At 51.9% G+C, this 19,534-nt stretch overlaps 1 protein-coding gene across 4 annotated transcripts in view; it reads left to right on the top strand.

Annotated features, from left to right (window-relative positions):
- ESRRB (estrogen related receptor beta) overlaps positions 1-18,507 on the top strand; it is a gene marked incomplete at both ends in the record, with an annotated part of 170,274 nt that extends 151,767 nt beyond the window's left edge. For 3 of the 4 annotated variants that reach the window (XM_082846032.1, XM_082846033.1, XM_082846031.1), the window contains 4 exons: positions 3,111-3,221; positions 4,118-4,279; positions 12,432-12,701; positions 18,263-18,507. In XM_082846032.1, coding sequence (XP_082702158.1) covers positions 3,111-3,221; positions 4,118-4,279; positions 12,432-12,701; positions 18,263-18,507 — 788 coding nt within the window. Of the gene's footprint in view, positions 1-3,110; positions 3,222-4,087; positions 4,280-12,431; positions 12,702-18,262 lie in introns of all 4 variants that reach the window. The other variant, XM_082846034.1, reaches the window with a different exon arrangement.
- Positions 18,508-19,534: the final 1,027 nt, after the last annotated feature.

Below are 19,534 nucleotides of genomic sequence, written 5' to 3'. Positions count from 1 at the left end.
GTTTGTGTTCAGAGTAGGACTTGGAAAGCAGACAGGTAGCAAGGAGGACAAACACACCTCATACCAGGTATCAATTTGTGCATAATCAAACGCAACAGGCTACTCTTTTTTTTAAACAGAATAACCTGTTAATTGATACACTTATTGATTGGAGCTATTGACCATTGTGCTATAAAGATCTGTGGAGAAAATTTAGAGAGTTTATACCTGCTGTGCCCTGGGAAGTCATACCCTGGAATGGCAAAGAGCTTGGATATTGGCTCATTTATTGGGCAACTTGCTAAATCTCTGTGAGTCTCAGTTTTTCTCGTTTGTAAAATGGGGATAATAGCACCTGCTTTATATGCTGTGGCTTAAATAGGGCGACGCATACAGGAAGTCCTCCATAAGTTAGGCTGTTCTCATTGTCATTATCAATGTGACTTACCAGAGGGTTGTACGCAGCACAGGGGAAGAGTAATAATAATGATGACAGCGACGATCATAGTAACAGCTCACATTTTCTAAGCATACACGTGGCACATCGGGTGCCACGACAGTCCCTGGAGTAGCACGGTGAGCAGCCTCTGGCTGTAAGGGGCGCCTAGTCGTTAGGGGAAGCCCGGTGTGATATTGGAGCCCAGGAAGAAGCACCCAGCCTGGGTGGAGGCATATCCCTTCCTGTATGTGTCAAGACTTTCTTGAACACCCACGAAGAGCCAGGCCCTGTATCAGGACAGAGAGTATTTCACATGGATGCCGCGACAGAGGTGGCATCTGCCAATCTTCTCGCCTTGCTGAGGGATGGGCGCCTCTTTTTACTTTTGTGGAGCAGTTCACTCTCCTGCTGACATCTGTCTGGGATCAGGCAGCCTGGGTGGGAGGGGGAAGCTCATGAGACTGGCATCTAGCAGACAAAGTCAGTGAAGCGGGGAAGGGGTTCATCTTGGACTCCAAGTCAGACCCTGGCACATAGTAGGTGCTCAGGAAACTGGGGTCCTCACGGTCCTTTATGCCTGACGCTTGGCATTTTCACTCTTGGTCTTGCCAGCTTTCCAGGGGGAGAAGCTTGGTGGGGGGTTTGACTCGCCTCGGGTGTAGTAGGCAGGGCTGAGCTGCTTTGTGGCTGTGTCACAGGATGGGGTCAAGAAGACTCTTCCAAACAGGGAACTTCTCCCCAAAAACCTTTTCCCCAAAGGGAGGAACTGTCCTCCTTCCTGCCCTTACGTGCCTGCTCCTTCTACCCTCACAGAAGGGGCCGGGAGGGGTGAGCCAGAGTCCCATCAGCACGTGAGTGTGGTCTTGTGCTGGATGGGATTCCGCTGCCCCTTCAAGGTCCGAGGTACTGATGGACATGGATTATACAGCCACATCCGCTAGGAAGCTGTGGTCGTTATTGACTTTCTTCCTGAGAACGCCTCCAAAATAAACTTGCCTACCTTCATGTCCTTATCACAGTGTCTTGTCCCAGAGAACCCACCGCAGAGGTGGTCAGTTGCAACCCATTCTGACTCTCGAAGCAGAAGGGGAGTTCATTGCACACCCGTCAGGAGGCTCAAGGACCACACTTAGCCAGACAAGGACCAAGGGAAGCCGCTGAGAGCCCAGGCACGGGAGATGCAGTAATCAGGAGAGTCTGGCCCAGGGCTGCCCACACCCCTGCGGCTGACAGCACTACTGCTACCCTCCCCAGTAAGATGACTCACAACAGGGGAATTGCCTTGAAATAGGAAGCAGGGGTGGGATGCTGGGTAGACCCTTGCCTGGGGAAAAGAGTTCACTACAGCCATGTTCAGCATCAAACACAAAAGTGCCAGGTTGTGGGGTAAAAAGGATGCTGCTGGTGAAAGGGCGAGCACTGATTGGCCCCCCAAAGACAGTCCCCTCAGGCAGTCTGGCTGGGTGTGCTTACAGCATCCTCCTGGCCCTCCGAGCACCCCCGTGAGCTAGGAAGATGGAAGAAGGTAGGACCGGCAGGAGAAAGTGCCGGGGAAAGACAGGGCCCCGAAGATCACCTGACTGGGGCTCTGTGCCCATGACGCTCTTGACCTTTGGGGAAAGGAGGAGGAGTTGAAGCCACCAAGCTTGCTCCCTCTGGGGACGCTGGCTCTGTCTCTGACTTCTTATGTGTTTTAGTCAAGGTCCATTTCATGGTAAGGACAGGAGAGCCACTCTGCTTTCCGTGTTCGTTCTCACTTGGAGCTCAGTCGATGTGTCGCATCCATCTTTTCATGTCAGGTCACATAGGTTGGTGGCCACACACAGGCTTGTGTAGCCTTGGGTGAGGACCCCCCCTGGAGGTCCTGTCCACCCTGCCTAATGGTGGGGCTGTCGAATGGTACCAACAGTTCTGTCCAGACAGCAGGAGCTGTGGGTGGGCAGCACTCTTGAAGGTGGTATAGACCCAGTGACGATAAGGGGTCTGTCTCCCTAGGATAGGGCCTCACTCCTGGAAAGGGACGTCAGGGTGGAATGGCCACAGCTGCTTTCGTACCTGCCGTTGAGAGCCTTCCGGGCACCGGTGTTCCTGGTGTGGCCAGGACAAACAGCATGCTCATCCCGTGGGGCGTTCGTATAGACAGACAGAACTGAATCCTAGAATCTCTGAGGGAGGGATCCAGAAACTGACATCTGTAACGAGTGCCCATCTAGATGCTTTTTATGTGAGCAGTTTGCAAGTCTTTGTTATAGCTCTTTGGAGGGGCCGCGCATGGCAGGGATTCCTTTCCTCTCTTGGTAAAGCTAACTCAGTCTTGCCTGGATTCACGGCAGATCTAAAATGATGTGTCTTCTTTCCCCAGCCGTTGGAGGAGTGTGTTTGTTGTGCTTTGTCTTTTGGAGACAGAAAGACTCAAGAGCTGAAGGTTGCTTGGGATGGATTTCAGGAGGATGTTGACTCCAGAGAGGCAGGACCAGGCCTAGGGCAACCCGGATGGGCCATTATTACTGTGAAGACAATTATCTTAGGATTGTCCAATTACCTGGCCTGAGGCTGGCCATGTGGCAGCTGTAAAAAAAGCCATCGGCGCGTAGCCCTGAAGATTCAGCCATTGCTGAAATTCCAAAGTCAGCGCTAACACCCCTGGTGATGTTGAACAACTCTGAGACCTTCTCCCTTTCCTCCCCAAAAGGTGTGCGCCTTGATCGAGTGCGTGGAGGCCGCCAGAAATACAAGCGACGGCTGGACTCAGAGAGCAGCCCGTACCTGAGCTTACAGATTTCTCCTCCTGCTAAAAAGCCATGTGAGTGCAGGGCATCCCTGCCCCTCTTGCCAGCATCTGTTCCTGGAACATCTGGCGTCCCTTTGGGGAAATGCCATCTTCACACTGCTGGGTTATGGGGCACTGAGGGTCACGGGGAGGGGCATCAGTGTCTGGCATTGGTATCGGGTACTTCAGGCTTCATTCAGAAGACCTTTCCTGTGGCATTTACAGAATGTAGCTCCAAATGCAGCATGATCCTAAGAGGGCACAGGCCCAGCATCCCTCACCTCCCACTCGAATCACGTTCATCTCAGGAGAATTCACCAGGCAACTTCCCTTGTTGGGATATCTCCCAAGAGCCCAAACCATCACTGCCAGCAACTCTGTGGAGTCAGAACGGGATGGACTGGGAGTTTCGGGTTAGCAGATGCAAACTATTACATATAGAATGGATGGACACCAAGGTCCTACTGTATATAGCACAGGGAACTATAGTCAATGTTCTGGGATAAACCACAATGGAAAAGAATATAAAAAAGAATGTATATATGTATAACTGAGTCACTTTGCTATATAGGAAAAATTAAAACATCATAAATCAACTATCACCAATAAAATAGAAGGAAAGAAAGAAAGAAAGAAGAAAGAGAGAAAAGAAGAGAGAGAAAGAAAGAAAGAAAGAGAGAAAGAAAGAGGGAGGGAGGGAGGAAAGGAAGGAAGGAAGGGAGGGAGGGAGGAAAGGAAGGGAGGGAGGGAGGGAGGGAGGACAGGAAGGAAGGGAGGGAGGGAGGGAGGAATGGAGGGGGGGTTTTAGCCATGTTTGAGCTTCCTGGGGCTCCTGGGAACCCGACTTTTCTTCCTGAGCCATCTCAGATTCCACCTTGGCCCCTTTCCTCTTTTCCCAGGCATTTACATTCTCCCTTTTGTTGTTGCAGTGACTAAAATCGTCTCCTACCTGCTGGTGGCTGAGCCGGACAAACTCTACGCCATGCCACCCCCTGGCATGCCAGAGGGTGACATCAAGGCTCTGACCACTCTCTGTGACCTGGCAGACAGGGAGCTCGTGGTCATTATTGGCTGGGCCAAGCACATCCCAGGTGAGTCCCATAGGACTGGGGGAGGGTGTAGTCAGAGGCTCACAGCCACTCTCTCCGTGGCTCTGGTCCTGATGCATGGGAACCCGTGACCCAGGAGCCCTGTGGAATCTTGGCAAAACTATTTTTCTCTGGCCTCCTTTCTGTCTATGTGGGATTGGAGGTGAGCCGTTGTTTGGAAGGTCCAGTGATGTTCCTGAACTGCTGGGGGCTCTTCAGAACGGATTATCATTCTAGCAGGGGTATGACTGCTTCTACAATAGGTAATAATCAGAGCAGGTTCTTTGAATCCTTAAAGGCCAAAGAACAGGGTTTTATCCTAAATCTTATTGGCAATATACTGGAAAACAACACAGAAGAGGGATTGACTCTTGTTTCCTACTAGGGGCAGGTGAAGTGGAGTGGTTAAGAACATGCGCTTTGGAATCAGACTGGGATTCAGGTTTTGGCTCTGCAACTTGCTAGCTGTGCAACCCAAGGCAGGTCGCCCGACCTCTCTGCAAACAGGAAATACCAGCAGTACCTCCTTCGTGGGCTTTGACGTGGGGCTGAAATGCGAGCGTGTGTATGATGCTTTGGCACATCCTGACGTCAGCTGCGTGCTCGCTCTTGCCATTTGCCTGATCTTAAGGGAGGCCCGTCTCTCAGTTGGGATTCTATGATTTTTAAGCTCATTTCTGGCATGAAAAGTACCTGTTACGAATGTGTTTTGGGTGATCCGGACTTCTCTTCGTTGCGTGTGGCCCCAAACCCCTCTTTCAGTCTTTTTCATTCTGGATAGAGGGAGGGAGCTGATTTTTAATTCGTTTTTGTAGACTCCGATACCCACATATTCTGCACCACACCCTTCTTGGGGGGCTTTCTAAAGTCCGTGCAGTTTATTCCTTTGCGGTCCTAACAGCTTGGCTCGTACTGTCGGGGAGACATCCTGTTCTTCTCTGGCAGTGGCCTACCATGGACTCAGATTCTTCCTAGCTTTGTAATGTGGGACAGTTTATCTTCCTGTCTCTACGTCCTTTTTGTGTTTGCCACCGGCTCTGAAAGATGAATACAGCATGCATGGTTATGTAGCAAAGGTGTCCGAAACTTTAGATGCCAAGGCCCACAGTGGATTGGGGCAAGTCAGAAAGTCCTTATATAAGATGTTATGGGCACAGCTTACAGGAAGGAGCCTTCCTGCGGACAACGGCTCAGAGGGGGTGCTGGTGTCACTTAGCTGGCAGGAAGCCTAGAATTCCTTCCACAGGGACTCCCTGACTCACGGGTGGGCTCCCTGGGGATCTGGGCTGGAGCGCCCTTACTAAGGAGCTCAGCCTCTTGGGATTACACACTCAGTAGTTTTTGAATCTGCCCTGCGCTGATTCAGCACCACTGTGGGGTCAGGCCACTGCTTAAGACACCTCAGCCTGGATTGCTCCACTAACCCAGGGCCAGGTTAGGCACAGCTCCCCCTGCACACACCCCCTTCCCATCACACATGCCTCTTCCAGGCTGAGCAGATACTGCATCGCAGCCATGGCTCAGGAGTGGCTCCTGGCGGGCCCGTGGGTCACTGCCCGCTTCTTCTATCACCTCGTGCCCACAGTAACCCCCAGGGGGTAGAGTAGAACCAGGAGGCAGTGCCTCCCTTGCACCCATTTTCCTTCTCATCTCCCAGCCCCACCTCCCGTCTGTGCCCAACCAAGGGTGCAGTGGCAGAGCAGAATGGTTGCTGAGGGCACAGACTTTGGATTCAGGCAGACCTGGCCTCTCATCCCAGCTCCGTCCTTACTGGCTCTGTGCGAGATGCCTCATTTTTCTGTGCGTCAGGGTCCCCACCTGTGAGTAGTAGTGCCTCCCTCACTGGGTTGCTGGGAGGACCTGGCTCGCTTAGCCCAGGCCCCGCACAGAGTGGGCACCCGATAAATGGCAGAGACTGTGACCATGGTCGTTGCTAATAGTATTAAAAGCCTCCTTTCACATCATCATTTCTCCTTGTCCAAAGCTGAATTCTTTTTGCTTAAAAAAATAAACATAGGGGCTCATTTGTCTGTCTCAAATGCTAATTTGCCTATTTTGCATACATTTGCATGCTGAATTATTTGGGCCTGACCTTCTAGTGTTTAAGGTAAAATTAATTAATAGGGTCTCCTGCTACTGCATGTAAACCTCATATTAAGGGTGATGACATAATCCAGTGCCTGATATAGTTAAACTAATTGACTTAATCCCATCTCAGATTAGATGGAAAACTTATCTGAAGACCTGGTCAGAGAATGAGAAAGAGAATGAGAAACAGGGCAGGTTGAGTAGGGAGGATACAAGCCCTGGGACTTTTGTCAGCAACTGTCCATCTTGGTCCCTGGACAGACAGAAGGACTGACTTGGCTTCTTTAGACGCTCAGGTTAGAGCTCTGGAGAGGAGCCCAAGCCGCTGCCCTGAATTAAGCACAGGATACCACATTTCATGCGTCAGTATTGTCTAATCCAGAGCCTGGCACACAGAGGGTGCTTCCTAGTTGCTTTTGCATGCATTTATTGAGCACTAACTGTATGTAAACTCTCTTGCTAGGAGTTGTGGCCCATCTAAAGAATTAGATTAATTGCTGCCCTAAGGGTCTCATTTGGGAATAAGTTAGAGAATTAAAAAAAAAAAAAAAACCTTTTTTCATGGAAAATTTCAAACAAAGATAGACCAAAGAGTCTGATGAACCTCCCCATTACCCTGCTTCAACAGTTATCCCCTCAACGGCCAATCTTGTTTCCTCTCTACCCACCCATTTCCCACCTCCTGTATCTCAGACGTGAGAAGGCAGATGCTTAGTTAGAATGCAGCAGGAAGAACCACAGGATGGAGTGCAGAGGCAGGAGGGATGCCACGGGCTTGGGGGGAGAGAGTAGAACAAGAGTGAGGCCTTCAGGATTGATGGGCAAGTGGCCATGGAAGAAAAGTCCAGAGGGACATTAAGTGCTGTGCACAGAAGCGGACATATTCATGCGGGCACTGAGTGGCCAGCTTAGCCGGAAGGAAGGCTCATTTGAGCACGAACTCATTCCCAGCACTCCCCTCCCTTTTCCCCATATTACTGAACACACAGGATACTTTTGCAAGGATGAGTTCCGTGGGAAAGCTGGGGCTGCTTGTGATTCCCCCAGAGCAGCAGCCACTCTTTCGTTTGAGTCAGTCTGAAGTTGCCCACCCCAGCACAGGCTTTTCCCTTGAGTTGAATTTTCCCAAGTATTGGGCTGCCCAGAGAACAAGCCCAAGTCTTTAGAGTGTCCGCCTCTTATTCCCCATGAGCGAGAGATTAGAACAAGAGGCAACAAACATTCACAGGCAGTGGGTATCACTTGATGAATTGCAGCCTGCAGATGTTATTAGGTGTTACCCTCCCAGCACAGGCAGCCCCGAGGGTGCCCCAGCCAGGACAGCCTCCTCCAGCTGGCCCTGCCCAGCCCAGGCTGACACGTGCATGGCCTCTGCAGGGGACACCCCCCAGGGGCCTCCTAGCGGAGGGTCCCTCAGAGACCCTGCTACCAGGAAGCCACTGTCTGGCTCACACTGGGGAGAGAAGAACACCAGCGGCCGATGAAATATGGGCTGACGAGTGACAGCAGCTGTGTCTGGAGTGGCCTCAGATCCTATAATTACATCTCCCTTTATTACCTCTGCTAATGGCCCTCCAGGTCGACAGAAACGATAATAAATTAACAGATTATGAACTCCACTTGCCACAAATTATGTGCTCTTTTTTTTTTTTTTTTTTTAAATTCTGGAAGCTCATGCTGTCAAATCACTGGGTGATGGGGGCTTGGGAAGAGCCCGAATGTTATTAGATCAGTTGGTGCAGATAAAGCAACTTTCCGGGGGCAGCAGAGCTCAAGGTGGGAGAGGTGGGAGTAGGCAGCCAGCTGGGAGAGCCCCAGGGGCGCGGGCCACACGTAGCCTCTCCCAGCAGCCCCTCTGCCCCAGAATTGCTGATCAGTTGATGGAGGAGACTCAGCCCAGCACAGGAACGCAGAAGTGAAGGGTGCATTGCTGCAGGGCAGGGAGGAGTGCTTCAGCTCCTTTGTTTGGGTTTAATAAAAGAAAGAATATGTGCTTCCAGTAAAGATGTGGCAGAGGGGTGGAAGTGATGTGTTCCAAATACCCATCTTTCTTAAGCCTCATTCTGGGAATTTGTGTATGTGTATAGCCACTGTGTGTGTGTCCCCTCCCTGCCATCCTTCATACTATAACACTGCTTTACACTCTGCTTTTTTCATTTAGTTATATGAAATAGTAGCATTCACTATATGCTAAGTCATGTTCTAAGCGGTCCACACGTTAGCTCATTTAATCCAAACAACCCAATGAGGTAAGTACTATTATTATTCCCATTTTACAGATGAGGAAACTGGGGCACAGAAAACGTGCCCAGGGTCACAGCCAGTGGTCAGCAGAGCTAGGATTCCAACAGACAGGCTGGCTCTGGCATCTGTGCCCTTAATAGTTAACATCTCTCTTGGGCAGTGAGTATCTTTCTACATCCACATTCATGGTTCTTCCTTATTCTCTCTAGTGGCTTCTACTGTTCCATTCACCCAGCTAATAATTACATTTTATTACATTTATATAATAAGTACATATAGTACATTGGTTACATTCAGGTTGTCGCCTGCTTTGGGTCGTTACAAACAGATCTAACAAACAGCCTTTTCACATTTATCTTTTTATGTTTATGCATACTTTTCTTTCTAGGAGAAATTCCTAGCGGTGAGATTGCTAGGTTGAAGGGAGAATGCCTTTTGTGTTATGCTTGATTTAATGTCACTTCTTCAACACGGACAGGTTCAAAAGCCAAAACTAGACAAAAACGCGTAGGCAGAACTCTCACCTCCATCCCCATCCCCTCCCCCTCCTTTCTCCTAGAGATAATTTTTATTTCTCATTTTTCCTTCTTGTGTTTCTTTTGTCAAACATTAGAAAATATTTGAGCTATTTCAAACATTAGAAAATATCCAATATTTCCCCCCTGACCTTGCACAAAACCAAGCAGCCTCTATCCGCCGTGCAGCACTTTGGGGTGTGCACCTGGATTTTCAAAGCTATTTCTAGATCTTTCTGAAGAAGCTCAAGGAAGAAGAGAAGAGTCAGGGGCTGAGTCACTCCTCAAACCAGCCTTGCAAGGGGGGTGCACACAGGCCTCAGGACACCCTCAGGTGGTGGTCCCACATCCCCAAGTTGCTCCATCCCCCCCTCCACCGCACCCTCTGCCACCGACCTGCCCTGTAGGCCTGCCTCTGACTCAGGCATGATAAGCAAAGGCAGCTAAACCCGGACTCATGTCTAGAGGACTAAGAGGGTCCATCTATGTTCTTCTGGCCCATCTTCTCGTCACCCAGGAGTCGAGGCCCGGTGGCATCTGTCCATTCTTGCCTCTGTGCCAGGAATGTTTGTGGGGCCCCTTTGCACCAGGCTGGGCACTTGGCAGTGGGGCTCGGAAGGTGAGCGGCTTGGTGCCCGTGCTCCCGGGAGCCTGGGGCACAGGAGTGACTGCGGTCCGTGCAGACACACCCCTTCAGGGCTCCACCTCGCCCCTCAGAGCTCAGCCCCAAAGTCTCCTCTTCTGCAGAGTCCCCCCGGACTCTCTCATTTGGGCCACATTCCCCCGTTGCATGTTCTCAGCCCTTCATCTCACTGGAGCTCTTACAGCTGTAACCTCATGGGGACACGCCGTCACTTGGAGTGTGGCTTTCCCTCTTGACTGAGCTCTGGAAGGCAGGGATCGGCTCTGGTTCCAGCTGGCCATTCTGTCCCTGGTGCCTGGCACAGGGCCTGGCACTTAGTAGGTGCTCAGAAAGTATGTGGGGCGTGAACGAGGGGGCGGAGCGTGTTGCCCATGTTCTCCTAGCCGTGAGCCTCTCGTGAATCTTTTGTCTTTCGTTTCCAGAAGCCTAGCTCCTACCCCACCCTCCCTCTCTGCCACCTTCCAGTTCAATTGTCTATTAATTTTGCCCCGTCCACCTCCTACATCTTCCCTCCCAGTCTGTCTGCCTTCAGACCCGCACCCCCAGTGCAGTCCCACACGTCCCTACGTACACACCCCCGTGCTGGCTGATTGCTATCTGTTAATTAATGTCGCCCCAGGCCTCTCCTGCTCAGAGGCCCGATAAGGGAAATTGGATGTCCATTTCTATCTATCTTTCATTACCACCCGGCTCTCCCCGCCACCACGGGCAGCCCACACCCGCTCCCACTCTGGGATCTGGACGACAACACACGAGCACCTGACCCCTCTGTGCCACAGCCTCTCCCCCGAGAAGACGCATCAATCCACGCTCACCCCGTGTCGGCAGTATAATCGCTCCAGCTCTGTGGACGATCACCCGGGGATGCCAGCAGCCGGGTGGTGATCCCAGGTCCGGGTTGTACAGATCGGCCTGCGAACTGTGATAGTCAGACTAAAAAGGGTGTTTACTGGGAAAGGGGTACCTGCTGAGCGAAGGGGGGCTTCCTCCCCTGGATGCCCCTTACAGTTGGACATTGGTTGTTGCGCTGGTTGGAAAACAGGAAGGGACAGTGGCTTTTAGAGACCGAGGACAGCAGATGAGGGTGGAATAGACTCCAAGAAAACCCAGAGGGATGGGCCAATCCAGAGGCGTGGGACCGCCCCGGGCCTCCAGTCTGGGGGTGGGGGAGAAGAATCACGTCAATAGCGTGCTAACAACAACAACAGTAATAGTACCTACCTTCCTCGTTCACGTGTACTGAGCGCCACTTGTGTGCAGGGGGAGGTGTTAGGTGCTTCCCGCGGCCATCTCTTTTCATCCTCACCGCACCCTGAGTCAGAACACTGCATCTAAGTGGGGTTAGGTTCTAGGTCAGCAAGTAAAGAGTCCTACATAAGCAAAATTACCCGTGGAGCTCCCTTAATTTCAGTTGTCCGTGACGGGTGCATAGTGCAATGGCTTTGCGGATACCTTTCCTTTTGGCACATCAGGTGTGGTCAGTCGTGGAACCCATCACTGAGTTTCTGGTTGAAGTTACTGCCTTGTGTTTAGTGACCAAGATATTTGAAAATCAACTCTCCTCCTCCCTCCCTGCTTCCCTCGCTCTCCCTTCCTTCCTTCCTTTTTTTTTTCTTTCTCTTAAATCAAGATGTTCATTGCCTTTACCTAAGTTAAGTGCATATGTAATACAGTTCCAGTGCGTCATTCTCATTTTGCAGATGAAGACTTTCTTCTCATCATTAATACTAAGAGTAAGAGCTCAGTAAATGTACGTTTTGTAATCATGGTCTCATTTAGACCTCACAGTGACTCTCTGAAGCAGGCACTACTGTTATACGCATTTCATAGATGGGGAAGCTGAGGTTTGGGGAAGTAGCACAGCTCTTACAAGGTCAGCCCACAGGTAGTAAATGCAGAGTCGGGATTCAAGCCCAGGCAATCTTCAGAGCACACTGAACAAGACAGTGTCGTAACTCTGGAGCCGCCCCTGCCCCCATCCTTCTTTCACTCTGAACTCAGCCTCCTTGCTAGTAGGGAGGGGGAAACGCCCCGATCCAAGCTCCCAGAATACAGGACTGCTTGGGTCATTGTTAGGTGGAGAGTGATGGCCAGGCCGGTGGGGGTCTGACCTCTGGGAGGACAGGCTGCCTGTGAGAAAGTGCCCCCTGACCCTCCTGAGCTCTTAGCAGCCCCACGCTGTGGTCACTGGCCGGGAACAGCTGATTCCTCCTCCTTCCTGGTTGGGCCCCTGGGTCTCGGCACAGCTGAGACTTTGCACTGAGGTCAGGCGTCACTCAAAAGCACTAAAGCGTCCCCTGCACTGAGCAGAGAGGGGGATATGGAAACTCCTCTGTGTGGAAGGCACCCTATACTGCCACCTCCTGATTCTACTATGAATTCAGTAACTCCTTAAATTACAAATGCATTTCATTCATCAAAAAGCCTCTCTGCACATTCGAAAAATGCCATAGAACTAACAATAATAATGATAATAACAACCGTCAACATTGACTGAGCTCTTGTTTTGTTAAGTCTTTTCCATGAATTCCATGTCTGACTCATTCACCAAGGGAAGGACAATGAGACCAGCAGGTGAAAGGGAGGGGCAGGGTCCAGAGGTTCCCCACCAGTGCCAGGGAGGCCCCCTGACCTCCGCTGCCCTGCTTGCGCCCTCTTCCTGCAGGCTTCTCCAGCCTCTCTCTGGGGGACCAGATGAGTCTGCTGCAGAGTGCCTGGATGGAGATCCTCATCCTGGGCATCGTGTACCGCTCGCTGCCCTACGACGACAAGCTGGTGTACGCTGAGGACTACATCATGGATGAGGAGCGCTCCCGCCTCGCGGGCCTGCTGGAGCTCTACCGGGCCATCCTACAGCTGGTGCGCAGGTACAAGAAGCTCAAGGTGGAGAAGGAGGAGTTTGTGACGCTCAAGGCTCTGGCCCTGGCCAACTCAGGTACGGGCGGGTGTGGGGCGTCCGGGGGGAGCTCCAGGAGGTCTTCTGGGCCTGGGGAGCACAGCTCTGGGGCCTGTGTGCAGGACCTCTGTAAGGGGCAGGAATGGTGTGAGGACGCCAGAGCTTCTTGTCACCAAAGATTATGCAAGGGGTGGCCTGGAGTTGAAGAGATGGTGATGGAGGCTGGCATTGGCTGAGTATTTCCTAAGGCCTTGATTTGCAGGGCATCCTGCTGGGCCCTTGCCATGAAGATCAGCACAGGGTTAAGGGCACAGATTTTAGAGGCAGGTTGCTAAGAGTCAAGTCCTGCTCCTGCCACTTGGGCAAGTCTGTGCTGCACTTTACTCTGTGCCTCAGTTTCTTCATCAGTATAATGGGAACAGCAAACAGTCCAGAAGACTATGGAAGGGATTTATTTATATATAGTTATGCTTACACTATGCTTGGCATATAATAAGTACTCAGTCTGTTAAATCAATTAGCCATGAACTGATTTCATCTTACAGTCAACCCTATGAGCAAAGTTATTATTTTAACCCCATTTTACAGATGGGGAAACTGGGGCTTGGAAGGGTGAAGCAAATTGCCCAGCGTCACACAGTTAAAGAGTGTCAGACAGAGCTAGGACCCAAACCAAGGTCCTCTGATTCCAAAGTCAACTCCAAGCTTATACACACTCCCTGAATCTCCCACTCAAATTGCTCAAGCCCAAGAGAGAAGACTTGCCTGGCATTAGAAAGGAGGCTTCACTCCATTTCTTTTAGCACCCACCGACTTCTAGCTAGACTATCTGGGGAGAGGGACCGGGCATTGGTAACTCAGGTGAGTGAGCTTCAATGTAACCTGTGTCCACACTCTGCAGGTACCAGGCCAGGTGCAGGGGTTGTGGTGGGGATTGCAGAAGAAGGAGAAAGGCAGGGTCCCTGTCCTAAAGAGAGAGTGTCAGGCACGCAGACACATAATTCTGCTGCTGGGCGCATGCAGTAGTCAATTGCTCAGATCTCAGTCAAGTTCAAAGGGGACCCAAGTTCAAATTCTAGCTCTGATACTTTGTAGCAGTGTGACCTTGGGCAAGTTGGCAACCTTCCGTAGTTCTGTCCTGTGTGTAAAGTTGGGATGTCCCCATCCCTCCTCCAAGCACTTTTTTAAATGATTGACTGAAGATAACACGCTTAGCCCAGTGCCTGGCCTAGAGGAAATGTTCAATAAATATTAATTATTATCATTATTATTAATATTAGAGAAAACAAGTGTTATCAGTGTATGGAAGAGAGAGAGCTGGTTCCAGATGGAGACAGTACAAATAGGGGAACCAGCCAGTTTGCTTAATGCTGTCACACTTTCACTGGAAGTTCCATGTCCTGGGAAACCTCAATCCCTGTAAAACGGAGACAGTTGGTCCCCTAACAAATGGCTTCACAGAGAATACAGGGGATGCTGTCACTGCCCCACTCAGACCCCCTTTACTGGGTTAGTGCATCCGTGCCCCAGCTGCTGAATTTTGCTGCTGATAGCACACAACTGCCCCCTTCGCCAGAGACCTACCCTCACCTGCCTTGCTTGGAGGGTTACATATCCAACCCCTGACCCCCTTCTCACCTTCAGCCAAAAGCGGACCCACACAGGGGAGCCAAAGGCTGGACTCCCGGCGTGGGATCAGGCATAAGCCAGGCTGCGTGCATCCTTACCATGCTTGCTCCGCCCTCGCCCTATCCCGCCTCCTCACCTTCCTTTCTCCTGAAAGCACACTCGCCACAAATCCCACGCACCCGAACCCCCATCTCAGGCTCTGCTTCCAGGGAATATGACCTGATAGACAGAAGGAAGCTTTTTTTTTTAGTTCAAATCCCTTTTATTAAAAAACTAATGCAAAAAAAGAGTTAAACATTTTACATACTTCTGTAGAGACCATTTACACACCCCTTGATTCCAAAATTGTAATGTAGTCTGTTAGAGAATGCTAACGCTGTTGGTTTCTTTCTGGTACAGTTTCAGATTGACAGAATAACTGAGCAGATAGTATATAGAGTTCCATACACCATCCCACCTTCATTCTCCAGCCCCTGTACACAATTCCCATTAACATCTTGCGTTAGTCTGGTAATTTGTTGCAATTAATGAGCCAATTTTTTTTTTTTTAATCTGACGGCTTTTTTTTTTTTTTTAGTTTCGTTTATTTATTTATTTATTTTGGCTGCGTTGGGTCTTCATTGCTGCGCGCTGGCTTTCTTTAATTGCAGCGAGCGGAGGCTGCTCTTTGTTGTGGCACGCGGGCTTCTCACTGCAGTGGCTTCTCTTGTTGCAGAGCAGGCTCTAGGTGCGCGGGCTTCAGTGGTTGTGGCACACGGGCTTAGTTGCTCCGCGGCATGGCAATCTTCCCAGACCAAGGCTCGAACCCATGTCCCCTGCATTGGCAGGCGGATTCTTAACCACTGAGCCAGCATGGAAGCCCAATGAGCCAATACTGATACACTATTATTAACAAAAGTCCACAGTTGCCTTCAGAGCTTACTCTTTGTGTTGTCTGGTTCTATCAGTTTTGACAAATGCACAACGACAAATCCCCATCATCACATATCATGCAGAAGAGTTTCACACCGTCACAGTTCCCTGCGCTCTCCTGTTCCAAGGGAAGCATTGTCATCAGCGGTTGTAGAGGGGCTGGGGGTTTGGGTGGGCCAAGGAGGAGAGGGAACCAGTGAAATCAGAGGACACAGGGCAAGCACAGCGAGATGCAGCAAGGCTGCCCAGACCCTGGAGGGCACCTTCTGGATGTTGGACTCTCCTGACCACTTCTCACAAGACCCGGAGCTCACGCTTGCCCAGGCCAGGAGAGGAACGTGAGGAGGTAGGAGGCCACTCAGCTGTTGCCTCCACCCACTCCTCAACGCCAAGCTTTCAGAGGACTCTTTAGCTCTGCCAGCTGCTCTGGCCTTAGATCTCAATACATACAGACATGCACGCATGCACATGCGCACACACAGACATACACACATACAAATATAAAACACCTGAGGACCGACGGAGCCTGGCAGGAGCTGCCGCTAGCATCAAGCTTTGCCGGAGTAGGTGCTTTGCCATGAGAGACAAAGTGCCGGGAACCTGGACTTCTTGCCCCAGTGGCATTTACCAGGCCATCCTGCAGCTCTGTGCAGGTTCAAGAGCTCCAAGTGGAAAAAGAGGAGTTTGTGATGCCTCAGGCCTTGGCTACGTCATGGAGTGATCAGATGCAGGCAGGAAACAGAGAAAGAGCAGGCCTGTTTGGAGGTTAGGCTAGAAGAGCTGTTGGTGTCAGGGCAGAGGCTCCAGGACTCTGAAGGGAGCGGGGTGGAATAGGGTCAGTATAGGGAGCCGTGAAAGGTTGTGGAGGAGCGACCTGTCCCTAGCAGCGAGGTAGGATAGTCACCCAGGCAGACAGCGTGTTAGCTGGAGGAGAGACAGGGGCTAGGAGATCACTGGAGTGGTGCTGGTGGCAGCCCCGAGGGCCACCACGGGTGCCACTGCGGAGGCTGAGTGGGCGGTGGCAGGTCAGAGGCTTTGGCCCCAAACCACGCCCCCTCGGAGCCTGCTGGCTGTCTTTCACCCCAGCTCCCGGCCTCTCCAAGGCTCCCTGACAGCAGAAAAAATTCATAGCCATTGATTTTGTAATTAACAGTTTATCAATGCCATCGATACAGACTCGCTGATGGATTGCAAAGGAATTAATCTTCCAATGTTATTTTATTTCAGTTTTGGTCGAAGGCAGCTGCCAGTTTTGGCCTCCTTGGGGAGCGTGGGGTGGTGGGAAGAGGAAACCGGCAGGAAGGAAAGGAATCTGGATGGCCAGGTCCCAGCCTTACAGGGACTAGTGCATCTTGGCTGCACGCTCTGGAATCAGCCAAGAGTGTAGGAATGGAGCCACGCTTCATCCCCAGCTGGCAAAGGAAGAGTCCTCACCGCCTTGGTAACAAGGAGCAGGAAAATGTGGAGGAGCCTTAGGTATGGGGCCGGCCCTGCAAGAGCACTCTCCTGCAGTCTGAGTTTTCACAGTAATGATAATAACAACATTTATTAGTGCCTGATGACGTGCTAGTTCATTTAACCCTCACCACTACCCTGTGAGGTAGGCACTCTCATTTGCTCCATTTCACAGACAGGAAACAATCTCAGAGAGCCTAAGTAACTTGGCCAAAGTCACACAGCATCTGAGACTCCAGAGTCTTACCCACCTCATTCTACTGCTATTCTCCTAAGAAAAAGAGACGGGACCCTTGGAGGTATGGGCTGAGTACAGATCCAAAATGTCAGAGGGAATTACTGGGCTTAGCCAGTTGGTACAACTGCCCTTGGCAGTCTGGTATCTAAACCAACCCAGCATGCAAAGGAATTGCCCTGCTTTTTTTTTTGAAGAATTCAGGAAACTTGCCCGGTCTTCCTTGACAACCACCCAGAGCTTCAGGTTCCCTTGATTCACATGCACCCATCCCCTCCCACCTTTGGCAGGCCCTGGGGGCTGCAGTTCAGGCACATCAGCAGAGGGCTGGTTATTTTCCCCAAGGCCATGAACTGGGTTCTACTTTGCTTCCGCTCAGACCCAGCCGTCAGCAGGCACCTCCCTGCCCCTCTGGGATTTAGGTAAATTTCATTTGAAGTTCATGGCCTGAGCCCGAAGCCTTCCGCAGGATTCTGTAGAACTCCCAAGAGCATCTTCCATCACTGTGCCCCATGTGTCCAGCCATGCTCTCTTAGCGCCCCCATATCCCCCACCACATGGCACGCAGACACAGAGCTCAGCCCCTATATCTGTGTATGTATACTGTAACAGCTATTTTGTAAGGTTAGTGAATGCGCTGAAGACTTGAGCTGGTGCCTGGTGGCAGCAGTAACAATAATAATCATGATGAAGGTCGTCACGGTCATGACGGTTATGATGGTGGCGATGGCGATGATGATGAAGGTGATGGTGGTGGTGGTATTGATGATGATTGACGGTGATGATGGTGGTGAAAAGATGATGATGGTGATGGTGTTAATGATGATGCTGGTGGTGGTGGTGGTGGTGATGGTGATGATGATACCACTAGCTGGGCACTTATTTTGTGACAAGTACTGTTTTAAGCCCTTGATCTATATTAACTCACTTAACCTCTTGAGGTGTAGGTATGGCTATTATCTCTTCAAAAATTAGGACGATGAGGTACAGAGAAATTAAATAACCTGTCTAAAGTCACAGAGCTAGCAGGTGAGGGACGCAAGATTACAATTCCACCAGTTTGGGTCCAGAGTCCACCTGGCACCTGCAGGACAATGACAGGTCTGCTCGTGTTTAAGCCCTTCAGGGTCTCCACTGCCACCTCTTGGTGGGTTCTCAAGAAAAGTCCTCCATGGATACAGATCTCTCCTTGGGTGTGAACCACAGCTCCGTCATTGGCCTCTGTGACTTCAGACTGGCACCTTAACCTCTCTGAGCCTGGGTTTCTCTCTCTGGCTCCAAAGCAGAGATCAAGGACCCCAGGGTGGCCCCCACGCCCAGGGCTGTGCTCTCCGGCCACGCCCGCTGATGCTCTGCCTTGTGTCCACAGATTCCATGTACATCGAGGATCTGGAGGCGGTCCAGAAGCTGCAGGACCTGCTGCATGAGGCGCTGCAGGACTACGAGCTGAGCCAGCGCCACGAGGAGCCGCGGAGGACGGGCAAGTTGCTGCTGACGCTGCCCCTGCTTCGGCAGACGGCTGCCAAGGCCGTGCAGCACTTCCACAGCCTCAAACTGCAAGGCAAGGTGCCCATGCACAAACTCTTCCTGGAGATGCTGGAGGCCAAGGTCTGATGGCCTGGCCCAAGGACCGAGTCCCGCCCAAGGACAGACAAACCGACGGGGAGACCTCCACAGCCACCAGCCTCAACCTTCAAGTCCTGTGTCATGGCCGCGAGCAGTCCCGGAGGAAGGGGCTCCTGGCCTCCTGGCTGTGTGCAGAGCCCTGGGTGCTGTGGGGTAGGGAACGGGGATGGGAGGGCAGGGCGCGGGGCTCATCTGTAACTGGCTTTTTCTTTGGTATGTTTTTCCTCCGCCACGGGCAACGCTGAGGCCTGGGCCAGAGCTGACTCCCCTGAGGCTGGAGACCACCGAGGAAGTGCCCCCTCTCCCTGCCAAATCACCAAGAGGCAGCACTAGCGGAACACACTTCCTAACCCCATGCCCGACCCCCTGTCCTCTGTCCATGGCCTGCGTGGGCAGTGCTTAGCGCCCAGCATACTCAAGTGGGGTACCTTCTGGAGTTTTCCCTCTCCCAGAGTGCAGTTAACTTTCTTGCAGGGGTGCTGCCTACTCTGGGCTTCTGTGGGCCCCCTCAAGAGGCCCTACACCTTCCACAGTCCAGACGGCTCCCTCCCTCCATCCTTCCTCTAAGCTCCCAGGTCCGGCTCACCATCAGGAGAGTAGCGCCAGAACTCATGCGTTTCCCCGGTGACCCCACCCCTCGGTGCGCCCCCCGCCCGCCTGTCACCGCGGCCCCAGGGCCTGTCCTCCCCCTCTCTCCCCCAGGAGTCCTGCTGCTACTTCCTGCCCTACCTCAGAGCTCACTCCCACAGTGGGTTCAGCCAGCCAAGACCTCAGGGCCCGTGGGTGGGACTGGTGCTGGCTCAGAGAAGAGCAGGGGCCAGGCAACACTCCCCAGCGCTCCCCCTTCTTCTGGCTTCTCCCACTCCCCGGGGGCAGGTCCGGAGCAGGTAGGCCTTGGGAAGCGAGGGAGATGCAGGGGCCTGACCCCGTCTGAGGGCACCCTGGGCACTTGATTCTGGCAGCCCTGGGAGGACCGGGTCAGGATGGTAGGGAGAGCCCAAACCAATCTTTGCCG

The sequence above is a fragment of the Leucopleurus acutus genome (assembly GCF_964270905.1).
Source record: "Leucopleurus acutus genome assembly, chromosome: 1".
NCBI lineage: Eukaryota > Metazoa > Chordata > Mammalia > Artiodactyla > Delphinidae > Leucopleurus > Leucopleurus acutus.
The sequence above is the reverse complement of the archived record's forward strand: the minus strand, read 5'-3'. Positions and strand labels throughout refer to the sequence as shown.